Below are 25,419 nucleotides of genomic sequence, written 5' to 3' on the forward strand. Positions count from 1 at the left end.
GTGTGTGCGTGAATGTGTACGACACGTGTGCACACACACGCACACCATGCGCGTATACACAACGTGCGCTGTTGTGCTACATGTGTGTATATCTGTGTCGGCTTCAATTCGGGTGAATTGTGTAAACGTGTGCGTGTGTGCGTGTTGGTGTGTATGTGCGTACATGTGTGTGTGTGCAAAAATTGTGTATGCGTAAAAAGTCTGCATGTGTACGTGTTTGAATGTGAGTGTGTGTGGGTGTATGTCTATATGTGTTTGTTAGTAACTGTGTGTGTGTGTTAGTGAATGTGTGTGTGAGTAACTGTGTGTGTGTGCTAGTAACTGTGTGTGTGTTAGTAACTGTGTATGTGTGTGTTAGCAACTGTGTATGCGTGTGTGTTAGCAACTCTGTATGTGTGTGTTAGTAACGGTGTGTGTGTTAGCAACTGTGTGTGTGTGTTAGTAACTGTGTGTGTGTGTAACTGTGCGTGTGTAACTGTGTGTGTGTGTTAGTGAATGTGTGTGTGTTAGTGAATGTGTGTGAGTAACTGTGTGTGTTAGTAACTGTGTATGTGTGTGTTAGCAACTATGTGTGTGTTAGTAACTGTGTGTGTGTTAGTGGTTATGTGTGTGTGTGTAACTGTGTGTGTGTAACTGTGTGTGTGTGTGTTTAAAACGTGGGGAGCGGTGGTGTAGCAGTTAGCGCGCTGCCCTACGAAAACACTGCCACACGAATTCGATTCCCGCTCGCGGCAAACACCGTTTGACGATCATCTGAACCGGTCCTCGAACTCCCCCTAGGTCGACTCGGCCCTAAATGAGTACCCTATCTGCGTAAAAATAAAAAATCTTCGCCAACCCACCCTCTCATGTACCCGTGCACAGGTTCCAAGCTGCGCCGTGCCACTGATGTTAGCCGTGCCGCGGAAACGAATTTAAGTCGAGTAGGGGTTGTGCGCCTAATCGCTGTCGTTTGTGATTTACCCTCCTTAAATTCTCCGTAACTTAAGTCCTGCAATAACGACCGTAATTTTAATTGGTGTTATTATTGTTAATAAGATCATATTAAGCCGACTTCACTCGTGCTCAGATGTGTATTCGTGATAATATCTAAAATTGTGCACTTGTGTGCAACTACGTATGTGTTTGTGCGTGATGTTCGTGTATGTTTGGGGGAGCGGTGGGTGTAGCGGTTAGCGCTGCCCACACTCGTGACGATGATCTGTGCCTCTCCTAGGTCGAATCAGCCTTAAATGAGGACTGGATGCGGTTTGTAAAATATCAGTACTGGGGAGACAAAGGCGGCCGGTCTTTGTGGTAGCCGCCTAGCCACCAGTTCACCCGTGTCAGCCTTAATAGGTGCTCGCTAACAGCACTTGCCCCAACAGCATGTTGAAGGCTACACGGGGGATCTTTCTCTTCGCTTTTCCTATACGCGTGTATGAATATTTTAAACGCCGTAGTCGCATGCGATTCGATAAAAACAAAACATGCTAAGGATATTAAGTTAAAACTTTTATATTAAAAAAAATAGTAATTATATTTACAGCTCTCTAGCCGTTCTAGAACACCATTCGAATCTGTTAATCCACTGCTGGATGAATGGGTCTCCCACACGCGGGGTATGTTTGACCATACTTCACCACGCAGGTCAACGCGTGCATGTATATATACAGATGTATATATATTCGCATGAGATACACGCAGATATGCGCACCATACAATAACCATACACGTGCACTCGTAAATATTTCATTAATTTATGTGTACGCACGTGTAGACGATACGTATCTGAATTCGTAATTGTGCATACATACACCTACATGTACGTATGTGTACATTGATGTACATCAGGTACGAGCACGTACGTACAGACACATTAACATCGATACGTCTCTACTTACACTAAACTAATAAACTATTGTTTTTTTAAATATTCTAACGGGTAAGACCCACTGAGACAATATTCTAGCGCTGTTGCAGAAGCGAGCTGGACCATCGCAAATGATTGCACCTCTACGCAAGTGGCCTTATTATCATCGTCATCATCACGTGGAAATTTATAGCGGCCAAATTACTCGCGTAAAAAATAACAGCCGCGTTATGTTGAGAGAGACACGCAAACTACAAATATACAGCAGCAGCAGCAGCCATCATCAGGGTCGGTATCGAAACCACGACCTCCTGCATACCAGGCGAGGTAGTTAACATCTCCTAGCCACCGTGATGATGATGATTAGAGAGAGACACGCAAACTACAAATATACAGCAGCAGCAGGCATCATCAGGGTCGGTATCGAAACCACGACCTCCTGTATACCAGGCGAGGTAGTTAACATCTCCTAGCCACTGCGCCAACGATCACCACACCTATATACATATATAAAATTAAGATAAAGATCCCCCATATAGCCTTAACAGACTGTAGGGGCAAGTGCTGTTAGCGAGCACCTATAAAGGCCGGAACGGTACGTGAGGGGGTGGGTGGCCAGCACCACGCCCGGCCGCCTTTGTTTCCCAAGTGGCGATGCTTACACACCGCACCAGGTACTCATTTGAGGCCGAGTCGACCTAGGGGAGGCCCAGGACCGGTTCAGATAATCGTCACTGGTGTTGGCCGTGAGCGGGAATCGAACCCGGGTCGCCGGGTTCATAGCGCAGCGCGCTAACCGCTACACCACCTCTCCCCACATACACATATATACACACACACATGCACACACAATTATACATTAAATTCGCTAGCATAATATGAACATTAATTTACGGACAACGTCAAATTGAACCTTAGGCATCGAAGTATAAAATACACATATATATTCCGCTTTATACGTACCCACAACCGTAAGGACATAAATGTATCAAACATTATAAAATAACTGCCCTTGTATGATGATTTTCCTATTAATAAAACAGTGGAGGGGGCCCCCCCCCCCCAATTGGCGCTTTTTATCGGCTTTGTCGTCGCACTCCCGCCAAGGGAGGCGGATTTTCTCGACGAGCCGTCGAGAAAATCTCGTGTGTGCGCGCGACGCCAATCACACTGCGCTGCGGTATAAAACGAGGACTATTTTGATTCTCAGATTTCTCGAGACTCGGCTACGATTGCGCGCCAATGTTTAGCTCTCTTTAGCGCCTTCTAGAACATCCCGAGAAATCGCAATGAGTCACTCAGCTCTCTAGCCCCTAATAGAACATCGTCAAAATGTACATGTGTGTGTGTGTGTAGGTGTCTTACGTGAGTACATGTGTGTGTGTGTAGGTGTCTTACGTGAGTACATGTGTGTGTGTGTGAATGTTGGTGCAGCGGATTGCGAACCGCGCTATGCACCCGGCGATCAGAGTTCGATTCCCGTTCACGGTCAACACCAGTACCGGTTATTTAGATCTCTGTGCGAGTCTGTGGGTCTCTGTGTGAGTCTGTGGGTCTCTGTGTGAGTCTGTGGGTCTCTGTGCGAGTCTGTGGGTCTCTGTGCGGGTCTGTGGGTCTCTGTGCGAGTCTGTGGGTCTCTGTGCGAGTCTGTGGGTCTCTGTGCGAGTCTGTGGGTCTCTGTGCGAGTCTGTGGGTCTCTGTGCGAGTCTGTGGGTCTCTGTGCGAGTCTGTGGGTCTCTGTGCGGGTCTGTGGGTCTCTGTGCGAGCCTGTGGGTCTCTGTGCGAGTCTGTGGGTCTCTGTGCGAGTCTGTGGGTCTCTGTGCGAGTCTGTGGGTCTCTGTGCGAGTCTGTGGGTCTCTGTGTGAGTCTGTGGGTCATTGTGCGAGTCTGTGGGTCTCTGTGTTAGTCTATGGGTCTCTGTGCGAGTCTGTGGGTCTCTGTGCGAGTCTGTGGGTCTCTGTGCGAGTCTGTGGGTCTCTGTGCGAGTCTGTGGGTCTCTGTGCGAGTCTGTGGGTCTCTGTGTGAGTCTGTGGGTCTCTGTGCGAGTCTGTGGGTCTCTGTGCGAGTCTGTGGGTCTCTGTGCGAGTCTGTGGGTCTCTGTGCGAGTCTGTGGGTCTCCGTGCGAGTCTGTGGGTCTCTGTGTGAGTCTGTGGGTCTCTGTGCGAGTCTGTGGGTCTCTGTGCGAGTCTGTGGGTCTCTGTGTGAGTCTGTGGGTCTCTGTGCGAGTCTATGGGTCTCTGTGTGAGTCTGTGGGTCTCTGTGCGAGTCTGTGGGTCTCTGTCCGCGTTCTGAGTCTCTACGAGTACTTAACGCTTTTTTAAACACGACAACTGAAATAACCCAGGCAGGATAGTAGTGGAGCGTTACGCTTCGTCAGACGCTTGGGGCGATGGTGGTGGTGGTTGTGTTGAAAAGTTAAAGAGTTTCACAGGAAACAAAAACTTTAACAGCTACTGGACCGTAATCCAGCCCCGCCTGTCAGCGCTTTGCGTATCCCCCCCGAGTGCGTTCACGTTTCCATTGCGTTTACTCACACACACACCACTTTATATACACACACCACACTTTACACACACACACACACACCGCACTTTATATACATACACACCACACTTTATATAAACACACATCACACTTTACACACACATCACACTTTACACACATACACACACACACCACACTTTACATACATACACACACACCACACTTTACATACATACACACACACACCACACTTTACATACCTACACACACACACCACACTTTACATACATACACACACACACCACACTTTACATACACACACACCACACTTTACATACACACGCACACACCACACTTTACATACACACGCACACACCACACTTTACATACACACACACCACACACCACACTTTACATACACACACACACACACCACACTTTACATACACACACACCACACTTTACATACACACACACACCACACTTTACATACACACACACACCACACTTTACATACACACGCACCCCACAATTTACACACGCACACACCACACTTTACATACACACGCACACACCACACTTTACATACACACGCACACACCACACTTTACATACACACGCACACACCACACACCACACTTTACATACACACGCACACACCACACTTTACACACACACACACACCACACTTTACACACACACACACACACCACACTTTACATACATACACGCACACCACACTTTACACACACACACACACACCACACTTTACACACACACACACACACACCACACTTTACATACATACACGCACACACCACACTTTACACACACACACCACACTTTACACACTTTACACACACACACCACACTTTACACACACACACACACACCACACTTTACATACATACACGCACACACCACACTTTACACACACACACACACACACACACACACCACACTTTACACACACACACACACACACCACACTTTACATACACACACACACCACACTTTACATACACACACACCACACTTTACATACACACACACACCACACTTTACATACACACACACACCACACTTTACACACGCACACACCACACTTTACACACACACCACACTTTACATACACACACACACACCATACTTTACATACACACACACCACACTTTACATACGCACACACCACACTTTACACACACACACACCACACTTTACACACACACCACTTTACACACACACCACTTTACACACACACACACACACCATACTTTACATACACACACACACACCATACTTTACATACACACACACACACCATACTTTACATACACACACACACACCATACTTTACATACACACACACACACACACCACACTTTACATACATACACACACACACACCACACTTTACATACACACACACACACCACACTTTACACACACACCACACTTTACACACACACACCACACTTTACACACACACACCACACTTTACATACACACACACACACCACACTTTACATACACACACACACACCACACTTTACACACACACCACACTTTACACACACACACCACTTTACATACATACACACACACACCACACTTTACATAAATACACACACACCACACTTTACACACACACCACACTTTACATACATACACACACCACACTTTACATAAATACACACACACCACACTTTACATACATACACACACACACCACACTTTATAAACACACACACCATACTTCCACACTTTATATACACACACACACACCATATTTTACATACACACACCACCCTTTATACATACACACCCCACTTGGCAAACACCACGCCCGGCCGCCTTTGTCTCCCCAGTGGTGATGGGTTTTTTTACACATCCGGTACTCGTTTGAGGCCGAGTCGACCTAGGGGAGGGGAGATCTATGACCGGGTCAGATAATCGTCAACGTCGTGGGTGGCTGTGAGCTAAAATCGCTACGCTACCGCTCCCCACAACAACAATAACAACAATAACAACAACAACAACAACAGGTTCGTCACGAAGTGACGTGGACGCCACCAAAGCGCTTGTGCCAGGCTAGGTGCACTATGAGGCCGTCACGGGCAGTGTGGGAGGCTGGCTGCTGGCAGGAGGAGCAGGTCACGGGGACAGACCCAGGTGCCATGGGTTGACTGCTGTGCCAGGCTAGGTGCAGGAGGTCACGAGAATAGACCTCGGTACACACCATGGCTTGACTGACAGATCACTCGGTAAAGTGCTTTCCATACTCACAAAGACAAAGATCCCCCTTATAGCCTTGCGCTAATGTTGAGGCAAGTGCTGTTCGCGAGCAGCATCTAAGAAAGTATGTTGAACTTCTTTCGCGCCGTACTAGCCGACCGTGCTAATCGCAGGTGGCGTTTGAAGGACACCAAACTAAACACACCGTACAGCAGATCTAGAGACGGCACTTTCGAACGTAAAAGACAGAGATAAATATCCCCCGTATAGACTTAACAGACGGTTGGGGCAAGTGCTGTTAGCGCGCGCAAACAAAACACAAAGACCCCCCCCCCCCCCATAGCCCTAACAGACTGTTGAGGCCACGCACAAAGACAAAGATCCCCCGTATAGCCTGTAACAAACTGTAGGGGCAAATGCTGTTAGCGAGCACCTATTAAGGCCGGCACGGCACACGAGGAGGTGGGTGGTCAACACCACGCCCGGCCGCCTTTGTCTCCCCAGTGGCGATGTTCACACACCGCAATAGTTACTCATTTGAGGCCGAGTCGACCTAGGGGAGGCCCAGGACCGGTTCAGATAATCCGTCACCGGTATTGGCCGTGAGCGGGAATTGAACCCGGATCGCCGGGTTCGTAGCGCAGCGCGCTAACTGCTACACCACCGCTCACACACACAGACACACACACACACAAACACACACACAAACACACACGTACATACGAGTACATGTAAACACAAGGAATCCCACATGCATGTGGCTCCCCACTCACCGTTGAGCCCAGACGTCTGATAGTGCTGGGTCAGACCATGGAGGCGTCTTTGACCCAAATCCATGCCGCTCACTTGATTCTCAATCGCTCCGCTCACCAACGCGGCACCACCAGCACCACCACCTCCTCCTCCTCCACCACCACCACCACCTCCACCACCACCACCAACAACAGCACCACCACCAGCAGCAGCAGCAACAGCAGCCGCGCCAGCTCCCACGGGTAGATACATACTGATCATCTCCCCGAGGTCACCCGGACACGCCTGTCCTGCCGCCATAGCACTCCCTAGCAGCGAGCGCTGTTGCTGCTGCTGCTGTTGATGCTGTTGATGCTGCTGCTGCTGATGGTGTTGCTGGTGTTGCTGATGCTGCTGCTGCTGCTGGTGGTGGTGCTGGTGGTGCTGGTGGTGGACGGGTGTTGACGAAGGGCTCGACTCCGACTTAATGCCGCTAACGCCGCCACCGCCCACGCTCGAAGCCGGCACCGACGATGCTCCCGAAGACGCCGCCGCTTGTGCCGCCGCTTGCGCAGCCGCCGAAGGTGTCGATCCCGCAGAAGAGGACGACGACGACGAAGACGACGACGACGACGAAGATGACGAAGAGGAGGACGATGCCGCAGCAGCAGCCGCGGCCGCGACCGCCGCAACAGCCGACGCCGCGCCGCTTGCTCCACCACCTCCACCACCTCCTCCACCACCACCTCCACCGCCTCCCAGCGTGGCCGTCTGGCCGTAAGCCGCTGCCGCAGCGCTCATCCCGTACGCGGCCGCTACGGCGGCCCCGTTCATGTAGCCGTGGGCTGCCGCTGCAGCCGCGGCCACGGCGTTGGCGTGGTGCGAATGTCCGGCGTGGTGCGAGTGGCCGTGGTGATGGTGGTGGTACGGGAGTCCGGCCATCTCGTAGCGCGACGGGTGATGAGGGTGCGCAGGGTGATGGGGGTGCGCAGGGTGATGTGGGTGAGCCGGGTGATGCAGAGGCGACTGGTGGTGGTGGTGGTGGTGCGCCGGGTGATGCGGATGCCCGGGGTGGTGGTGCGGGTGGTGGCCCATGGTCTGCCCGACGGGGCTGTGCGCACCACCAACGCTGCCGTGGCTGTAGCCGGCGGCCGCCGCCACGCTCAGCTGATCCTGCATGAGAGTTGCCGCATAGCCGCTACCGGGCCAGCCATTGACAGCAGCCTGGTACGCGGCACCGTCCACCATGGAGCTGCGATGCGACGACATGCCCGAGCCGGAACCCACGGGGCTATTGCTGTTCACCGACACGCCGCCCGGCCCCAGGAGACCCGCGGGCAGCGAGTATTTGTCCTTTTTCAGGAGGGTTTTGGTCTTGCGGCGTGGTCTGTACTTGTAGTCGGGGTGTTCTTTCATGTGCAGGGCGCGCAGACGCTTCGCCTCGTCGATGAACGGCCTCTTCTCCGCCTCGGTGAGGAGCTTCCACTCGGCGCCGAGACGCTTGGAGATTTCGGAGTTGTGCATCTTGGGGTTTTCTTGGGCCATCTTTCTCCGTTGGCCTCTCGACCACACCATGAAGGCGTTCATGGGCCTCTTGACTCGGTCGTTGCAAAGTTGCTGGCTCTGCTGCCCGCCAACTTTGCCGCCTTGTCCACCACCACCTCCACCACCACCTCCTCCACCACCACCAACGCCACCTCCTCCGATGATGAGAGAGGAGTTCGCGGACAGACCGCCATGAGTTTGAGCCACATGCTGTTTGAGGTCGCTCTCGAGCATGCTGTACATCATCTTGGCGACGGGGCGAAGTCGTTTAAAACTCGCTAGAATGTCTACTTGTGAAGACGATGACCACGATGCTGCTGCTGCTGCTGCTGTTGTTGTTGTGTGGGCGATGGTTTCTTTCTTGCCGAGGCCTTCGAAGAGAGCGGTTCGATTCGGGAGGTAGGGCGTGAAGAGAAAAGCGTGGTTCGTTCGAACACGATGGTGATCGCCGTCTGTGTTAAAGAGTTCCTCCAACGCACAGCCGATCTGGCAAAGGTGACGCTGCTGTTGCTGCTGCTACTGTTGCTGCTGCTGCTGTTGTTGCTGCTACTGCTGCTGCTACTACTGCTGCTGTTGCTGCTGCGGCTGCTACTGATGTTGCTGCTGCTGCTGCTGCTGTTGCTGCTGCTGCTGCTGTTGCTGCTGCTACTACTGCTGTTGCTGCTGTTGTGTTTGTAGCTGCCCTAAACGATAGCTACAGTCGCAAGCCGTTTATCCGTGAACCTTCCTCCGGAAAAACTCAAAAGTCATTCAAAATAAATCGGAGTATTTTGGGAACTCCTCGCGATCGATAAACGAGGACCACCTAAAATAATCGGGAGACGATTTGTGACCGGTTATTTTTGTTGTTTTTCTACTCCGACTAACTAACTACCTCCTGACACGGAACATTCGTCGATTCTGAACGAGCGCGAACTACAGTAGAATCTGCAAACAACAACAGCAGCAATAACAAAACGAGAGTGGGAGATAAAGCGACTCCTGTAGTTAGGCGAAATTAATGTATTCTTTTGAAACAGACTCCACGTTCTTCCTTTTGTTTTGCTATTCTGGGGGGCGAAATTACTACCCAGTCTCTCCCCTCCCCCCCCCAACACACCACACACACACACAACCGCTCACTCCCTCCACTAATAAATATAATTACTCGTATTATTATCCAAATCTTCAATAGCTTCCACAGCAATGCGATTCTATATATCTATATATCCGTCAAGTTTCAGCCCGTGAGCGAATGGCGACAAATACACCGACTAAAGATTCCGTACAGCAACACCAACGAGAGCGAGAGAGAGAGAAATAAAAAAGCCAGAATCGACTCAAATCTACTTCTACGTTGCCAACTTACGCATCACTACCGCCTTTGTAAACTAACAAACTCGACTACCGTGCAAGCGACTTCCTTCTGCCATATAACTAAGGCGAGAGGAGATATGCAACTCTCCTCCAACCTCCTATGAATACACGGAGAGAGAGAGAGCGAGCGAGAGAGTGAGTGTGCGCGCGTGTGTGTGTGTGTGCGTGCGCGCGCGAGTGAGTGGGTGAATGAATGGGGACAGAGCCTGGCATAGCGAGGAGTTGAAGGCAAGTCGGAATTTTTTTTTACACAAAATAATTAAATAACTAAGTTGCCTCGGTGGGGGGTTGGGTTGGGGTTGGTGGGTGGGTGGGGGTGGGTAGGGTTTGTGGGTGGGTAGGGGTGAAGAGAATGAGCGAGAGAGAGGGGGGGGGATGGGAGGATAGGTGGGACGGTGGGTGGGGTTGGTGGGTGGGGGTGGAGAGAATGAGCGAGACAGGAGGGGGGGGATGGATGGGAGGATAGGTGGGACGGTGGGTTGGGTTGCGTTGCGTTGGATGCGTGGTTGGTCTGTTACAACGTCAAGGGACCGCCCATCATCTCAGTGAGCCCGTGGTTGGAGTCTGTCAAACAGGTTCGCTTGCCTGTGCGTTTGGGGAGGAGGAGGAGGAGGAGGTGGAGGAGGTAGCGTGTGACGTCACCGCCTCCACCCTCCTTGCCCCCCTCCCCCCTCAGCCACAGTGCCAATGGCGAGCGAGGCGAGCGGTGGAGGTGAGCGATGGTTTGGGGAGTGAATTTAAGGATGGGGAGGCAAGCAGGTGTGTGGGGGAGAGCGTGCGCGCGTGTGTGTATGTATGTATGTGTGTGCGTGTGTATGTATGTATGTGTGTGCGTGTGTATGTGTGTATATGTGTGTGTGTCTATGTGTGTGTGTGGATGTGTCTATGTGTGTGTGTGTCTATGTATGTGTGTCTATGTGTGTGTGTGTATGTGTGTGTGCTCGCTAACAGCACTTGCCCCTACAGTCTGTTAAGGCTATACGGGGGATCTTTGTGTATGTGTGTGCGTGTGTGTGTGTGTGCGTGTATGTGTGTGCGTGTATGCAAGGGTGTTTGTGTATGTGTGTGTGTGCGCATGTGTGTATGTGTGTGTGTCTATGTGTGTGTGTCTATGCTATGTGTGTGTGTCTATGTGTGTGTGTCTATGCTATGTGTGTGTGTCTATGCTGTGTGTGTGTGTCTATGCTATGTGTGTGTGTCTATGCTATGTGTGTGTGTGTGTATATATGTATGTGTCTATGTGTGCGTGTGTCTATGTGTGTGTGTCTATGTGTGTGTGTCTATGTGTGTGTGTGTCTATGTGTGTGTGTATATATGTATGTGTCTATGTGTGTGTGTTTATGTGTGTATCTGTGTGTTTATGTGTGTGTCTATGTGTGTCTGTGTGTATATGTGTGTTTGTATGTGTGTGTATGTGTGTATGTGTGTCTATACGTGCGCGTGAATGTGTGTATATGTGTGTGTCTATGTGTGTGTCTATGTGTGTGTCTATGTCTGTGTGTGTGTCTATGTGTTAGGTCAACTCAGCCTCAAATGAGTACCTGGTGCGGTGTGTAAACATCGCCACTGGGGAGACAAAGGCGGTCGGGCGTGGTGCTGGCAACCCACCCCCTTCATAGGTCCTGCTCGCAAACAGCACTTGCCCTCCCCAGCAGTCCTGTTGAACGCTATACGGGGGATCTTTGTCTTTGTGTGGGTGGGTGTGTGTGTGTTTGTACGGTTGTATAGGTGGGTGGGTGTGTGTGTATGTGGGCGGATGTGTGTGCGTGCGTGTGTAAAGCGCGCATGTGTGTGTGTGTGTGTTTCCGCGTGAGTGTGTTGTGCGTGCATGTAATGGTGTGTGCATATAGTGTGCAGCATCGTGTGTGTACACACATGAGTGTATACGCTTGGTTAGGTGTGTATATCGTGTGTATGCGCGTTTATGTCTACGAATGTGTGTTAAATAGTGAGTGTGCGCGTATGTAGTTATGTATATTTGTGTGTATATCTGTATGATGCGGTTGTACGTATGTGTGTACGGGGAGCGGTAGTTTGTGTGTGTATGTGTGTCTGTGTGTGTGTATGTGTGTCTGTGTGTGTGTATGTATGTCTGTGTGTGTATGTGTGAATGTGTGTATGTGTGTGTGTATGTGCCCCACATCCGGCAACCCGAGTTCAATTCCCGCTCACGGCCAACACCGGTGACGATTATCTGAGCCGGTCCTGGGCCTCCCCTAGGTCGACTCAGCCTCAAATGAGTACCTGGTGCGGTGCGTAAAAACATCGTCACTAGGGAGACAAAGGCGGTCGGGCGTGGTGCTGGCCATCCACCCCCTCGTGTGCCGTTCCGGCCTTAATCGGCGCTAACTAACAGCACTTGCCCCAACAGTCTGTTGAGGCTATACGGAGGATCTTTATCTTCATGTGTATGTGTGTATATGTGTGTGAGTGTGCGTATGTGTGTATGTGTGTGAGTGCTTATGTGTGTGAGAGTGTGTGTGTATGTGCATGTGTGTGAGTGTGTGTGTGCGCGTGTGTGCATGTGTGTGTGCGTGTGCGTTACCCCAACAGTCAGTTGTTGAAGGCGATACGGGGGATCTTTATCGTTATGTGTGTATATGTGTGTGAGTGTGCGTATGTGTGTATGTGTGTGTGTATGTATATGTGTGCGTGTGTATGTGTGTGTGTGAGTGTGAGCGTGTGAGTGTGTATGTGTGAGCGTGTGAGTGTGTGTATGTGTGTGTATGTGTGTATGTGTGTGAGTGTGTATGTGTGTGCGTGTGTATGTGTGTGTGAATGTGTGTGAGTATGTGTATGTGTGTGTATGTGTGTATGTGTCTGCGTGTATGTGTGTGTATGTGTGTGCGTGTGCGTTACCCCAACAGTCAGTTGTTGAAGGCGACACTGGAATGGAGAGCTGTCTTCGTTATCGCTTTATATATATGTGTGTGCATGCGCATATGGTTCCCGGTGAAAAAATATTAGTTCTCTTGGTGCGTGACCTCGTTCCTTTACATTTGTGTACGCGCGCGCGCGTGTGTGTGTGTGTGTGCAGCATGACTGGGGAGACAAAGGCGGCCGGGCGGGGGATGCTATCACCGCTGCATCCCCCCCCCCCACGGATGCTGAGGTGTTCACGTCTGGATAGGTGCTCGCAGACCGGCACTTGCAATGAGCGCGTGCGGGACGTGGACACTTTCTCGTGTCCACTTCGAACGTACGTTCATCGGAGGCGCGTGCACATCGATGCGTATCGGTGATCGAATATCTGAAACGAGTGCCTGGTGCGGTGTGGGAACATCGTCACTAGGGAGACAAAGGCGGTCGGGCGTGGTGGTGCTGGCCACCCATCGCCATGCGAAACGTTCCGGTTTTCATCGGTGCTCGCTAACAGCACTTGTCCCCAACAAAGTCTGCAGGAGGCTATACGGGGGCTCTTTGTCTTTGTATTGCGGGGAGCTGTAGTGTAGCGGCTTAACGCACTGCGCTGCTAAACCCGGCACTGGGGAGACAAAGGCGGCCGGGCGTGGTGCTGGTCACCCACCCCCTCGTGTGCCGTGCCGGCCTTCATAGGTGCTGCTCGCTAACAGCACTTGCCCCAACAGTCTTAAAAGCTATCCGGGGCATCTTTGTCTTATTGACGTGTGTGTGTGTAATTGCATTGTGGACGTGTGGATAATTGTACTTGAATGTATGGACGTATCTATACACTGACACGCACATATACACATATACATACGTAAAAAGACAAAGCTCCGTCTATAGCCTTAACAGACTGTTGGGGCAAGTGCAGTGAGCGAGCAACTATGAAGACCGGCACGGCACACGAGGGGGTGGGTGGCTAGCACTACGCCCGACCGCCTTTGTCTCCCCAGTGGCGATGTCTACACACCGCACCAGGTACTCATTTGAGGTACAGATAATCGTCACCGGTGTTGGCCGAATTTCTTGAATTCGCCCGGTTCGTAGCGCAGCGTAGCGCTAACCACTGCGCCACCGCTCCCTCCTCACTCACTCACTCCACCACGCGCTCACAACTCTCCTGAACAGGGCGAGAGAACGTATAAACACCGCGTCGGGATCGAACCCAGGTTACCTTGCTGCTGTTAGGCACCGGTGTTACACCTCCATGTCACGTGTGCACACTCGCCAATGTTGGCCACGCGAAACGAACTCGGCCGCAGCGCGCTAACCACTGCGCCACCGCTCCCCAACAAACGCGCGCGCGCGCGAATTCTAGTGGAGCGGTGGCGCAGTGGTTAGCGCGAGTTCTATTCGCGCTCGCGGCCAACAGCAGGTGACGATTATTGCGGAATCGGTCCTGGGCCGACTTTAAATGAGTGAGCATCGACTACTAGGGAGACAAAGGCGGCCGGGCGTAGTGCTGGCCACCCACCACCCCCTCATGTGCCGTTCCGACCTTCATAGTTGCTCGCTCACAGCACTTGCCCCAACAGTCTGTTAAGGCTATATGGGGGATCTTTGTTTGTTTTCACCACCTTTGGAATGTCGCGCGCGTGTAACGTGGGCGAGCGGTGGCGCAGTGGTTAGCGCACCGCGCTCCCTCATCTAAGTTCGACACCCCGCGTGAACATCGGCACTGGGGAGACAAAGGCGGCCGTGGAAGGGGTACAGGACCGCACCTTCCCAGCGTGTCATCGCTCGCACCACTTGCCCCAGACTGTGCTCAGGGCTACACGGGTGATCTTTGTGCCATGCTAGGTGCACGCATATATACACGTAGACAAAGATCACCCGTGTAGCCTTAACAGACTGTTGGGGCAAGTGCAGTTAGCGAGCACCTATGAAGGCCGGAACGGTACACGAGGGGGTGGGTGGCCAGCACCACGCCCGACCGCCTTTGTCTCCCCAGTGGCGATGTTTACACACCGTACCAGGTACTCATTTGAGGCTGAGTCAACCTAGGGGATGCCCAGGACCGATTCAGATAAGCGTCACTGGTGTTGGCCGTGAGCGGGAATCGAACCCGGGTTGCCGGGTTCATAGCGCTAACCACAACACCACCGCTCCCTATACTCACACATATATATACAATATACACTACAATCATATCACGAATACGCAAGCATACATGCCGATTCATACAAACACGCAAGTTCATGTATTCTCAACTCGTATGTGCGTACTTACAATGATCACAGACATCTTCCGTATGTTTATGTTTGTATGTACAAAACAATATTTATAAATATCCCCCGTGTAGCCTCTAACAGACTGTTGGGGCAAGTGCTGTTTAGTAGAGTGTGGTACCTATGAATGCCGGCACGGCACACGAGGGGGTGGGTGGCTAGCACCACGCCCGGCCGCCTTTGTCTCCCTAGTGGCGATGTTTACACATTTAAGGCTGAGTCGACCTTGGGGATGCACAGGACCGCTTCACGTAACCGTCACTCGCGTTGGCCGCCAGCGGGAATCGAACTCGGGTCGCCGGGTTCGTAGCGCAACGAAATAATAAAGACAAAGATCTCCCGTATAGCCTTATCAGACTGTTGGGGCAAGTGCTGTTGGCGAGCACCTATGAAGGCCAGAACGGTACACGAGGGGGTGGGTGGTCACCACCACGCCCGACCGCCTTTGTCTCCCCTGGTGGCGATGTTTACACACCGCACCGGGTACTCGTTTGAGGCCGAGTCGACCTAGGGGAGAGCGCGTCCATAGCGAAGCGCGCTAACCGCTGCGCCACCGCTCACTCCCGGCAACAACCCCTGACTCACGCGTTAGACCCAGCGACAACAACATCAACAACATCATCAACAACAACAACAACAACAAAACCACCGACACATCCCGAGTGACCATCAATTTATTACGGCATCCCGTACTCGGAAGAATCCGACAAATATTTCGTTTAAAATTCCCGCACGGCCTGTTCACAAGGAAAGTTCACGAAGCGATGTTCGTCCGATCGCCGTCAGAAACCAGAGTTCGCAACCGGGTACCCGATACCCGTACCCTACCCGATACCCGGCTACCCGTACCCGGCCAGGTACGGGTACCCGTTTGCGACCCTGGTGCGGCCGGGTACGGGTACGGGTAGGCCGTGAGTCACTGGTGAGTAACCGTTTGTCACTCATTTCGGGTAGGGTACGGGTACGGGTAGGGAACGGCTACCCGTACCCAGCCGGGTACGCGTACGGGTACCCATTTGCGACCCTGGTGCGGCCGGGTACGGGTACGGGTAAGGAATCAAAACCCGTTTGCGACCTCTGTTAGAAACCCACCCCAAGCGGTCATTAGTGGCGCGCGTGTAACCTGCGTTTGACGCTTTCACGGGGGGTGTTGTTACACGTGGGGGTGACACGTGTTGCAGGGCTGCGCCTCTATCTATTGCTCAGATTCACGATGAAGGTGGTGGTGGTGATGGTGGTGGTGATGGTGATGGTGGTAGTGGTGGTGATGGTAGTGGTGATGGTGGTGGTGGTGATGGTGGTGGTGGTGATGGTGGTGGTGATGGTGGTGGTGGTGGTGGTGATGGTGGTGGTGATGGTGGTGATGGTGGTGGTGGTGATGGTGGTGGTGGTGATGGTGGTGGTGGTGATGGTGGTGGTGATGGGTCCGCGTAGGCGGCTTCGTCGCTGCGATCGCCCCGATCGCCTTTGTCTCCAATGGACTGCGAGGGTTCGACTCTTGCAGATGCAACCATCATTGCAACATGCGGTACTCTGCTGTTGTTGTTGTTTTTTTCCGGCTGAGTCGACCTAGGCGCACGATTCGATGATTGACTGAGCTTGTGGGGCACAGACAAACGAACGTCAACACGCGCAAAGACAAAGATCCCCCGTATAGCCTCAACGGACTGTTGGGGCAAGTGCTGTTAGCGAGTAGCACCTACGAAGGCTGGAACTGGAACACGAGGGGGTGGGTGGTCAGCACCACGCCCGGCCGCCTTTGTCTCCCCAGTGCAGAGATGTATACACTCCGTACCAGGTACTTATTTGAGGCTGAGTCGTCCTAGGGGAGAGCCAGGACCGGTTCAGTTAATCGCCACTGTGTGTTGGCGGCCGTGAGCGGGAATCGAACTCGGGTCGCCGGGTTCGTAACGCAGCGTGCTCTACAGATACAGACACTTAAGGACACATCATGATATACACAACGAGATATACATATAAGACACACACGCGCGCAGACATACACAGACACACACCAACAACAACCGCCATTCACCACTAAGTGGCGGTGATGTAGCCACTGCACTTGTGCCAGGCTAAGTGCACATTGAGGCCACGTGAAAGTTTCGAAAAGCTCTCTGCTTGCAGGAGGTCACGGGACAGACCCAGATGCCATAGGTTGACTGACTGAAATGACTGGCAGTTGCACCACCTGTGCCAACTTGCTGCGTTTTATCCACCGGCGCTCTCCTTTCGTTGTTGTGAGCGTCGCTCTTCCGCCCTCTGTTGTTACCGGAGGGTGACTGCCTCCAACTGCCCAGCAGCGTCCTTCACGAGCCTCCTCCGCAGAGCACGATCTTTACACCGCCGGTGTTTTCTGTACATCGGAAGCCACCATCTCTTCTCGGGCCCGTGCCGCGCCCGTTTAGCCCCCATCTATCCGGACAAACAGAAACTGATTGGCCATGCATTGACTGCGTCTGCGGGCTCCATGACCCAGCTAATGCGGCCTCGCCTTCCGATGATGAGACCATGTCCAGATCTTCCAATGATCTGTGATCTCCACACACAATCCGGTGTGGTTAAACCCGAGATGGATCGGAGGCAACCCAGCCTGGATGTTTCAAACCGGCGGAGATGTTCCTTTGAAAGGGCTCCACGTTTCGCAAGCAGAGAGAAGTGAGGTCAATGACTGTGGCCGAGAAGACCCGAGCTTCGTGCGGAGCGACAGGCCAGGTAGCTTCCACGCAGCAGCGTTACGCATCCGATGAAGAGATAATGCCGCTCGACTGATTAGGAGTGAGACCTCCGCTGCCAATACCGGAACCTTTGGAAACACCCAACCAACATACACACAGCCACATGCAAACACACACACGCACACACACACACGCACACACACGAACGCACACACACATATACACGTGTACACAAATTCACACACACAAGTACACACACACAAGTACAAACACGTGTACACACACAAGTACACATACATACATACACGTGTACACACATTCACACAAGTACACACACTTACACATGTACACAAATTCACACACGCAAGTATACACACACAAGTACACACATACACATGTACACACATTCACACACACACAAGTACACACGCAAGTATACACACAAGTACACACATACACGTGTACACACAACACAGTTACACACACACGTGTACACACATCCACACACAGAAGTACACACACCACAAGTGCACACACCACAAGTACACATAGACAAGTACACACACACACAAGTACACACACACGTGCACACGCATTCACACACACGTGTACACACAACACAATTACACACACACACACGTGTACACACATCCACACACAGAAGTACACACACCACAAGTACACACACCACAAGTACACACACACAAGTACACACACACAAGTACATACACACACACACGTGCACACGCATTCACACACACGTGTACACACACACACGCCCTTGCCTTTATCTTCATCACCCCTCCCCCCACATTAATCCACCCCCTCCCCTCATCCCGCCACCCTCCCCCCTCTGCATTCAGCCTCACACACACAAACACACCTGTACAAAGATACCCCGTGTAGCCTGTAACAGACTGTAGGGGCAAGTGCTGTTAGCGAGTAGCACCTGTGAAGACCGGCAAGGCACACGAGCGGGTGGGTGGGTGGCCAGCACCACGCCCGGCCGCCTTTGTCTCCCCCAGTGGCGATGTTTGCTACACACCAGCACCCGGGCACAGTTCTCAATTTGAGGCTGAGTCGACCTAGGAGGGGGTCCCAGGACCGGTTCAGAGAGATCGCCACTTCTTGTTTGGTCGTGGCCGTGAATGGAAATCGAACTCGTGGCGCTGTTTTTTTTTTGTTACCTGGCGCACGCAGCGCGCTAACCACTGCGCCACCGCTCCCTCGCTTTTCGTACACACGCACACGCATACGCACACACACCTGTTACACATGCATTAATTATTTGGGTAATTGCTGCTGCTGCTGCGTTTGGCAGTGGTGCAAAAAAAAACAACAAACTCCATAACAACGTGGCCTTAAATGCAGACGCGTATCTCTGTGTTGATGAAGGGTTATTGCCCGAAACGTCAATGTTATCTCCTTTAAAGGCCACAGTGTGTATGAACGAGTGTGTTGTTATTATTTATTTTGGGGGGGGGGGGGGGCGTAGAGGAGCGGTGGCGCTGTTGTTAGCGCACTCCGCTTCAAAACACCCTCCAACACCTTGCAAGAAAACACCCGCTTGGCCGGCATGGTGAAATTTGGTTAAAACAACATCATCCACCAGCGGATAGAGAGAAGGGCGCTGTTGTGTATGTGTGCCTCGCCTAGGTCGACTCGGCCTCAAATGAGTACCTGGTGCGATGTGTAAACATCGCTAACCACTGCGCCACCGCTCCCCTAATCGGTTGCATACATACAAAGACAGACTTCCCAGACTGTAGGGGCAAGTGCTGTTAGCGAGCACCTATGAAGGCCGGCACTGTGGCACACGAGGGGGTGGGTGGCCAGCACCAGGTCCGACCGCCTTTGTCTCCCCAGTGGCGATGTTCATACACCCTAGGGGAGGCCCAGGACCGGTTCAGATAATCGTCACCGGTGTTGGCCGTGAGCGGGAATTCGAACCCGGGTCTCCGGGTTCGTAGCGCAGCATAGCGCTAACCGCTACACCACCGCTCCCCACATACACACAGACACTTACACACACGCACACACAGACACACACAGAGACACACACACACTGACACACACACATACACACACACACCGACACACACACACAGACACACACAGACACACACACAGACACACAGAGACACACACACAAACACACACACGCTGACACACACTGACACACACAGACACATACACTGACACACACAGACACACACATACACACACACACTGACACACACACACACACTGACACACACACACACTGACACACACACAGACACACACACACTGACACACACACAGACACACACACACTGACACACACACACTGACACACACACACACTGACACACACACAGACACACACACACTGACACACACACACAGACACACACTGACACACACACACTGACACACACACACAGACACACACACACAGACACACACACACTGACACACACACACACTGACACACACACAGACACACACACACTGACACACACACACAGACACACACTGACACACACACACTGACACACACACACAGACACACACACACAGACACACACACCCTCAGCACTTTAATCCCTTCTCCTTCCACTCGCCCATATCCCAACCCCCACTCGTAATTCGCTCCCTATTCAAACTTTGGCTTCCCCTCCTCCCCGTGTGTCCCCGTGTCTCCCCGTGTCCCCATGCTCCCCGTGTCCCCATGCTCCCTTGCCAATGCGTCGCGGTGTCTCTGTGTGCTCCAGTGTCTCTGTCCCCGTGCCTCTGTGTCCACACGTCCGCGTGTCTCTGTGTCTCTGTGTCCCCGTGTCCCCGTGTCCCCGTGTCTCCCCGTGTCCCCATGCTCCCCATGTCCCCATGCTCCCTTGTCAATGCGTCGCGGTGTCTCTGTGTGCTCCCGTGTCTCTGTCCCCGTGCCTCTGTGTCCACACGTCTCCGTGTCTCCGTGTCTCTGTGTGTCCCGGTGTCTCTGTGTGTCCCCGTGTCTCTGTGTCTCTGTGTCCCCGTGTTCCCGTGTCTTTGTGTCTCTGTGTGTCCCCGTGTCTCTGTGTCCCCGTGTCTCCGTGTCTCCGTGTGTCTCTGTGTCCCCGTGTTCCCGTGTCTCCGTGTTCCCGTGTCTCCGTGTCTCTGTGTCCCCGTGTCTCTGTGTACCCGTGTCTCTGTGTCTCTGTGTCCCCGTGTTCCCGTGTCTTCGTGTCTCTGTGTCTCTGTGTCTCCGTATCTCTGTGTGTCCCCGTGTCTCTGTGTCTCTGTGTCCCCGTGTCTCTGTGTCCCCGTGTCTCTGTGACTCTGTGTGTCCCCGTGTCTCTGTGTCTCTGTGTGTCTCTGTGTCCCCGTGTCTCTGTGTTCCGGTGTCTTCGTGTCTTTGTGTGTCTCCGTGTCCCCGTGTCTCTGTGTCTCTGTGTCCCCGTGTTCCCGTGCCTCCGTGTCCGTGCCGTCCTTCGTATGTGCCTCTCGCTAACAGCACTTGGCCCACGGACATTCCCTTGAAGCCTATACGGGGCATCTTTGTCTGTGTGCGTGTGAGCGTTCCTAATTGTGTGTGAAATGTGTGCGTGTGTGTGAAATGTGTGTGCGTGTGTGAAATGTGCGTGAGTGGGTCCCTGGGGAGCGACAATGTAGCGGTTAGCACGCTGCACTCCGATTCCCGCTCACGGTGACTTCTTGTGAACCCGTCCTGGGCTTCCCCTAGGTCGACTCGACCTCAAATGAGTACCTGGTGCGGTGTGTAAACATCGGACGTGGAATGCGGGCCACCCAGCCTCCTCGTGTGCCGTGCCGGCCTTCAAGGGTGCTACTCGCTAACAGCACTTGCCCCAACAGTCTGTTAGGCCTACACGCGGGATCTTTGTCTTCTGTGTGTTGCCCCGGCCTTCATAGGTGCTCGTCAGGCAGCACTTGCACCCCAAAAAAAGTCCGTCAAAGCCTCTCCGGGGTGGGGAAGCGCGTGGTGTCTTTGTCTGCTGACAGCCTCATCGACGTACACGAACAGACCGAGCCAATCCACTGCTGGACCGAGGACCGACAGCTCTTTAACCCAGGGCAGTCGGGAATCTGTCACGCGAGCTCTCCGCTTGCGATGTGTGTGTGTGCGCGTGTGTGTGTAGCAGTATCGATGTGTGTGTGTGTGGTAGCATCGCCCCCCCTTCCCCGATACTGCGACGCAGGTTACAAAGACCCTCTCCTGGCAGCGAGTCTTCAGACTCGGTTGATGATGTTCGTGGGTGAAACAATTCCGATTAATAAATACACAAATGAGCATGGGCCGCGTGCGTGCGTGTGATGTCTTTTTTTTCTTTTCTTGGAGTGTGTTTGTGTGTGTGTGTACGTGTGACTGCGTAAGATTGTGTGCGCTTGTGTGTGTGTGTATAGTGTGGGGTGTGTGTGTGCGTAAGATTGTGTGTGTGCTTGTGTGTGTATAGTGTGGGGTGTGTGTGTGTGCGCTTGTGGGTGTATGGTGTGGGGTGTGTGTGTGTGTGTGCGCTTGTGTGTGTGTGTGTGTAGTGTGGGGTGTGTGTGTGTAGTGTGGGGGGTGTGTGTGAGTGCGCTTGTGTGTGTGTAGTGTGGGGTGTGTGTGTGTGTATAGTGTGTGTGTGTAGTGTGGGGTGTGTGCGCTTGTGTGTGTGTGTATATAGTGTGGGGTGTGTGTGTGTGACTGCGTAAGATTGTGACCAAGTGACGATTATCGGAACCAGTCCTGCGCTTCCCCGACGTGTAAACATCGCCACGTGGGGAGACAAAGGCGGCCGCTAACAGCACTTGCCCCAACAGTCTGTTAAAGGCTACACGGGGGATCTTTGTCTTTGTATGGCCACCCACCCCCTCGTGTGCCGTGCCGGCCTTCATAGTTCCTGCTCGCTAACAACACTTGCCCCAACAGTCTATTCCAGGCTACAGCGGGGGATCTCAGCCTTCGTGTGCTCTGTGACACCACTACACACAACTGGCACACACAGTGAGTTGGAGGAGGAGGAGGAGGAGGCTTGGGATGGACGCTACTTTGTGCGAAGATCTCACAAATCCTCGTACGACCTGGTCACATTCCCAGCACCAGTGAGCTCCTCCCGCAAGCGAAAAAGCTGCGTCGGCTGTGTCACCTCGCCCGCTTGCCCAGACCACCGCATGGCCAAGCAGCTTCTGTTTTGTTCGGATCGACGGGGGCTCGATGGGCTGGAGAAGAGACGGGGTGATGTGGTACAGGAGGATGTGGAGCTGAGTTAACTCGCCGGTGTCAAGATTCGGCCTCCGTGGATGAGGAGGCTCGTGAAGGACGCTGCTACTGGGAAGTTGGAGGCAGTCGCCCTCCAACAACAGCGGAGGGCGGAGGAGCGACGCTCACAACAACGAGCGGAGCGCCAGGTGGGTAAAATTCAGAACACCGCCACAACCGGTGCATCTGCCATCCACCTCAGCCAGTCATACCCCGGTACCCGGGTCTGTCCCGTGACCTCTTCCTGCACCTAGCCTGGCACAGCAAGTCAATCCGTGGTAAATGGATCTGTCCCGTGACCTCCTACTGCACCTAGCCTGGCACAGCAATTCTATCCGTGGTGCCTGGTTCTGTCCCGTGACCTCCTCCTGCACCTAGCCTGGCACAGCAAGTCAATCCGTGGTGCCTGGGTCTGTCCCGTGACCTCCTCCTGCACCTAGCCTGGCACAGCAAGTCAATCTGTGGCACCCGGGTCTGTCCCGTGACCTCCTCCTGCACCTAGCCTGGCACAGCAATTCAATCCATGGCGCATGGGTCTGTCCCGTGACCTCCTCCTGCACCTAGCCTGGCACAGAAATTAAATCCATGGCGCCTGGGTCTGTCCCGTGACCTCCTCCTGCACCTAGCCTGGCACAGCAAGTCAATCCGTGGCACCCGGGTCTGTCCCGTGACCTCCTCCTGCACCTAGCCTGGCACAAAGCGCTGTGTAGTGATGTCACCGCCACTTGTTGTTTGTTTCTTTGGTTGTTGTTGTTGTTGCTGCTGATGAGTACGCGCAACTAGGGCGGCGTGATACTGAACTCTGGCCGCGTCTTGTGAGCCTCTCTGTAATTCGGTGGGAGAGATTTGGAAGGCGTAAAATGAAATTGCAATTTCTTTTGTTGAGCTAAGACTGGGGGGGTGGGGGGTGGGTGGGGTGAGGGGGGTGGGTGGGGTGGGGTGAAGGGGGGTTGGGGTGAGGGGGGTGGGGTGAGAGGGGTGAGGGGAGGGGGTCCTGGTGAGTTGGGGGTGGGGGCTGCATAGACCCCCCCCTCCCCCCTCTCTCGCTTTCTCTCTGTGTGGGTGTTCGCGTGCATTCCCACATGCGCACACAATTACACGAAGCAACGTGCATCATATATTTACGTACTTTTACGCGTACATGGATTAAAAAAAGACGTAAAAAAGACACACGCACACACACAAAAGCGAGAAGACTCAACGCACGTAAACACAGACAAAGATCCCCCGTGTAGCCTCAACAGACTGTTGGGGCAAGTGCTGTTAGCGAGTAGCAGCACCTATGATGCACACGAGGGGGTGGGTTGACCAGCACCACGCCCGGCCGTCTTTGTCTCCCCAGTGGCGATGTTTTACACACCGCACCAGGTACTCATTTGAGGCTGAGTCGACCTAGCGGAGGCCCATGACCGGTTTCAAATAATCGTCACTGACGGTGTTGGTCGTGAGCGGGAATCAAACTCGAGTCACCGGGTTCGTAGCGCAGCGCGCTAATCACTTCGCCCCCGCTTCGCACAAACATTTACATACGCACCTTGACACACACACACCTTGAATGTAGGTTGAACTTTTTTCGCACCGTACGTAGCCAACCGCGCTACACACAATTGCAAAGATCCCCCGTGTAGTCTACACATACTGTAGGGGAAAGTGCTGTTAGCGAGCACCTATGAAGGCCCGCACTGCACACGAGGGCTATTTTTACACATTTAAGGCTGAGTCGACCTTGGGGAGGCACAGGACCGGTTCACGTAATCGTCACTCGCGTTGGCCGTGAGCGGGAATGGAACTCGGGTCGCCGGGTTCGTAGCGCAACGAAATAATAAAGACAAAGATCCCCCGTATAGCCTTATCAGACTGTTGGGGCAAGTGCCGTTAGCGAGCACCTATGAAGGCCAGAACGGCACACGAGGGGGTGGGTGGCCAGCACCACGCCCGACCGCCTTTGTCTCCCCAGTGGTGATGTTTTACACACCGCACCAGGCACTCATTTGAGGCCGAGTCGACCTCGGGGCAGGCCCAGGACCGGTTCAGATAATCGTCACCGGTGTTGGCCGTGAGCGGGAATCGAACCCGGGTCGCCAGGTTCGTAGCGCAGCGCGCTCACCGCTACACTACCGCTCCCAACTACACACTTACACACAGACATCGACCCACACACATAGAAACACATCGACTTAGACG

At 53.1% G+C, this 25,419-nt stretch overlaps 1 protein-coding gene and 1 long non-coding RNA gene across 2 annotated transcripts in view; one reads left to right on the top strand and one right to left on the bottom strand.

The window, feature by feature from the left end:
• Positions 1–10,539, bottom strand: part of LOC133357499 (transcription factor Sox-1-like) — a 31,957-nt gene extending 21,418 nt beyond the window's left edge. The window contains exon 1 of the mRNA XM_061575462.1: positions 7,345–10,539. Within this exon, the coding sequence (XP_061431446.1) occupies positions 7,345–9,094 (1,750 nt within the window). The 5' untranslated portion in view covers positions 9,095–10,539. The remainder of the gene's footprint in view (positions 1–7,344) is intronic.
• A 319-nt stretch (positions 10,540–10,858) lies between these two features.
• Positions 10,859–25,419, top strand: part of LOC133357533 (uncharacterized) — a 99,706-nt gene continuing 85,145 nt past the window's right edge. Inside the window, exons 1-2 of the long non-coding RNA XR_009756975.1 lie at positions 10,859–10,916; positions 13,242–13,403. This is a non-coding gene — a long non-coding RNA (uncharacterized LOC133357533). The remainder of the gene's footprint in view (positions 10,917–13,241; positions 13,404–25,419) is intronic.

Source organism: Lethenteron reissneri, chromosome 58, assembly GCF_015708825.2.
Source record: "Lethenteron reissneri isolate LAM-NWPU_2019-01 chromosome 58, ASM1570882v1, whole genome shotgun sequence".
NCBI lineage: Eukaryota > Metazoa > Chordata > Hyperoartia > Petromyzontiformes > Petromyzontidae > Lethenteron > Lethenteron reissneri.